This window comes from Coffea arabica, chromosome 7c, assembly GCF_036785885.1.
Source record: "Coffea arabica cultivar ET-39 chromosome 7c, Coffea Arabica ET-39 HiFi, whole genome shotgun sequence".
NCBI lineage: Eukaryota > Viridiplantae > Streptophyta > Magnoliopsida > Gentianales > Rubiaceae > Coffea > Coffea arabica.
Window position 1 is genome coordinate 18792716 of NC_092322.1, and position 3642 is coordinate 18796357.

The 3642-nt window shown below is 35.6% G+C and overlaps 1 protein-coding gene across 1 annotated transcript; it reads right to left on the reverse strand.

Annotated features, from left to right (window-relative positions):
- Positions 1–308: 308 nt before the first annotated feature.
- Positions 309–2645, reverse strand: LOC140010201 (cytochrome P450 71AU50-like). The gene is made up of 2 exons (XM_072056716.1): positions 1607–2645; positions 309–1137 (listed from the first exon to the last, which is right to left on the reverse strand). Exons 1-2 carry the CDS (start codon positions 2555–2557, stop codon positions 523–525), a joined length of 1566 nt encoding a protein of 521 aa, XP_071912817.1. The 5' UTR covers positions 2558–2645; the 3' UTR covers positions 309–522.
- Between the last annotated feature and the right edge of the window lie 997 nt (positions 2646–3642).

Here is a 3642-nt window from a genome sequence, read left to right on the forward strand (position 1 = left end):
AGGGAAGATTCCTCACCACGATTTGTGCTAATCAGGTAATAACTGTGGCCCTACAATTTAAATTTTTTTCATCCCCTGAAGTGGCTAAAAAGTCCCTCAGGAGTCGAGGAGTTAATAATCAATGCTAGTTTTTCATTACTAGCAGGCCTTAGCATGAAGGTTCTTGCTACGAGAACAATTATATTGAAGAAAACAAGATGGAGAGGAGAAAAAAAAAAAAAGGAAACGGTTGAAAGAGAAAGATCCTTCGATCCCTCCTAGTTTGCAGCCATGTCAAATTACATACCAATTTATATACTACGATATCGTGACAAGAAAATTTGTCTTTGTTAGAGATACAAAAGACAGTATTTAACATTGTTTTGACACAGGTGACAAGAAGAAGCTGTCTTACAAGTTTATCAAATGAGTAAACGCTATATACTGTAATTGCTTAATGGAAGATGATTAGTCGATGCAGGACAGTAGACTTTAACAATAGCGTACAAAGAAGTGATATAAAGCATTTTGATAAATACTTAATTATTTGCTCAATCGATAGGTTGGAACAGCCATCAGATGCTTCGCCCTTGTCACTACAAGGCCAAATTCCTCGGTCATGTCCAGCTCTGAAGGCAGCATCCCATTCGGAAGTTCCCAAGTGAAACAATGGACTAATTGTGCGACTAGAAGACGAACTACAGTGAGCCCCAGTTGAATTCCAGGGCAACCTCTTCTACCTGAGCCGAAGGGAAGAAGCTGGAAATCATGTCCTCTTATATCTATACTGTTCCCACTGAACCTTTCTGGTATAAACATGTCAGGATCAGACCACGCATTTGGATCTCTCCCGATTGCCCAAACATTGATAATTACTCGTGAATCTTTCGGTATGTGGAAACCATCAACAGTGCAATCTTCAATGGCTGCATGAGGGATTAGTAATGGTGCCACAGGATGAAGCCTTAGCGCTTCCTTTACAACCATGTCTAAGTATCTTAGGTTGTCCAAGTCTGATTCCTCGACCATCCTGTCTAGGCCTACTTTTTCATCCAACTCTTGCTGGACTTTCTTCATTACTCGGGAGTTTTTCAGGAGTTCTGCCATTATCCATTCAACAACTGTAGCTGAAGTGTCCATTGATCCTGCAAGCATGTCCTGAAAGGAAGGTGGTTTTGTATCCAAGTTGTTCAGGAGATTAGTTAATGTTGAGGAAAATCACAAGCAAATAAGTACTCCGTATTGGTGGACTAAAACGGAACACTATGAATGAACTTGACACTATGATCATGATTATAGAGAAGTTGATTCAGAATTCAATCAGGCCTGCGTAGACATACGCCTATTCCTGAACAAAAAATCCTACTTTCAGTTGAAAATTGAAACAGTTATTAAGGTAAAGTTTTGAACAGATGCAACTGATTAAACATAATAGTGAGGAAATGTAAGAAGCATGTAATAATCACCAGAAACCTACTACAATGTTGTATGTTGTATAAGCAGTAAGACTAACATTTTAAGAAAGTAAAAATTAGATTGAAGCAGACTTGAGAAAAAAATTTGGTATCCAATTTGACAGGAGAGTTATAAACTTCGTTCATACGTGTAAACTTAAATCATGACTTACCAGCAAAATGGCTTTGATGTGGCGGCGATCAAATTGGAATTCAGTTTCTCCTGATTTCATGAGGGCCAACATGGTGTAGACAAAGTCATCTACATGCCTAGTTTGGTTTGCATATTGCTCATGTTCATCAATAATCTTCTCAAAGAATTCATCAAAAACTTTGCCAATAGCCTTCATTCTCCTGGTCAAGCCTTGAATGTCAAGTACTCCGAGATAAGGATAGTAATCTCCAAGATTGGGTGTTGCAGATAATTGCATCCCCTCTTTAATAACAGCTTTGAAGCCCCTCTCGTCAAATTCTTTGTCAGCATACTTCTTCCCGAGGACCATCAAGCAACTCATGTTCGCGTTCAGAGCAGCAACTTCAGCACTAATATCAACAACGCCGCAATTACGAGCAGCCTGTTTGAATGATTCCAAAAGCAATTCAAGCTCTTGCATTCTCATAGACTGAAATGAATTGATCTTAAAGTTACTAAGCAAATTTAAGGTGCATAATTTGCGCATGTTGCGCCAATATGGACCATACTGCCCAAAGGATAGGTTTCTTTGGCCAAAACTGATATATTTAGCAGCCTCATGAGGCGGCCTACTAGCAAAAACAAGATCATATGTTTTCAGGAATTGCTCAGCCGCATGAGGAGATGAAACAATGATGTTTGATACAAATCCGAAACGTAAATGCATGATAGGGCCATGTTGCTTGGACAGCTTATGGAAATCATGGTGAGGATTTTTCCCCAAAAGATGAAGATGTCCTAGAATAGGAAGGCCTCTTGGACTAGGGGGCAATTTCTTGTTCTTTTTCTTTCTCCACAATGAATCGAGGAGAAGAACAGCTGCAACTAGTATGAAAGTTGTCCAGATAAAGGCTGAAGACATTTTGATTTTGATGATAATTCTTTCTCTAAGTTTGAGTCTTAAGGTATGTTCTAGCTTGAATTTATGCATATGCTGCGAGAGATGATGATAAGTACTAAAATGCTATGCTAAACTTAGTTATTATCAATTGGTAAATGTTGCCGGAATTAGAATCTGGACAATTGTAAGTTTCAAAAAAAAAAAAAAGGGATATGGACAATTGGAGGTTTTGAACAGGATAATCTGAAAATGTCTACTAATATTGCCTATTAACAATGCTTTATATTTTAATTACAAATCTAGCAAGCTTCATGTCTTGGAACAGGACACAGTTTCATTTTCAATTTTGTACTTTTGGTATTTCCAAAGTTTTTAGTTTGGTATGATTCTTTTTGATACTCCAAGTTTGTAAAACCTCCCCTAAGGTTTCTGATAATTTCCCTAGGCTCCCTTGAAGTTTGTAAAATTATACAAATCTCCTTTGAGGTTAAGGTTTTGATAATAAAATTAGTTCGATTAGAAAAAGTAATATTAAAAAGTACTTTAAAGAGAGAGATGGAACTTTTATTACATAAATACCCGTTATATATGTATATAAGAATGAAACTAATTAACAATTAATACACACATTTCACCACCCAAAAAGTTCATATTCAATAAATTAGACAACACAAATAAACAACAAAATTATACTAATGACCATACGATTCAATAAAATAGACTAGTCATCTCTTTTGACATGATATTTGCTATAATTTTTGTGGTTTTGAAAAGAAAAATTTTTAAATTTTGCCTCCTTATATACATGCATAAGAGATATTTATAGAGTAAAAATTTCAGCTCTCTTCTTAAAATATTTTTTTAATATTACATTTTCTAATTTGACTAATTTCGTTATCAAAACCGTAACCTCAGGGGAGTCTAATGAAATTGTTAGAAACCTTAGGGTAGGTTTTTGAAATTATCCCGATATCAAATCTATGAAACCAAATATGTTGAAATTGAAATTATAGAAGAGTCAAGTAACACGAGTTCAAGACTGAAGAAATAAAAGCGTTATAACTATGATTATTTGCAAAATTGGCTTGGATTTGATAGGACCATATTTCATCCTTTTCATCTGGGAAAAATAATAAATATTAAACATGGTTTTCTTTTTCTTTTTTCCCATTTTC

Coding starts and splice junctions, on each gene's coding strand:
- LOC140010201 (XM_072056716.1), bottom strand. CDS start 2,557: ATGCATAAATTCAAGCTAGAACATACCTTAAGACTCAAACTTAGAGAA. Junction 1,138..1,606: donor ACATCAAAGCCATTTTGCTG/GTAAGTCATGAT, acceptor CCTTCCTTTCAG/GACATGCTTGCAGGATCAAT.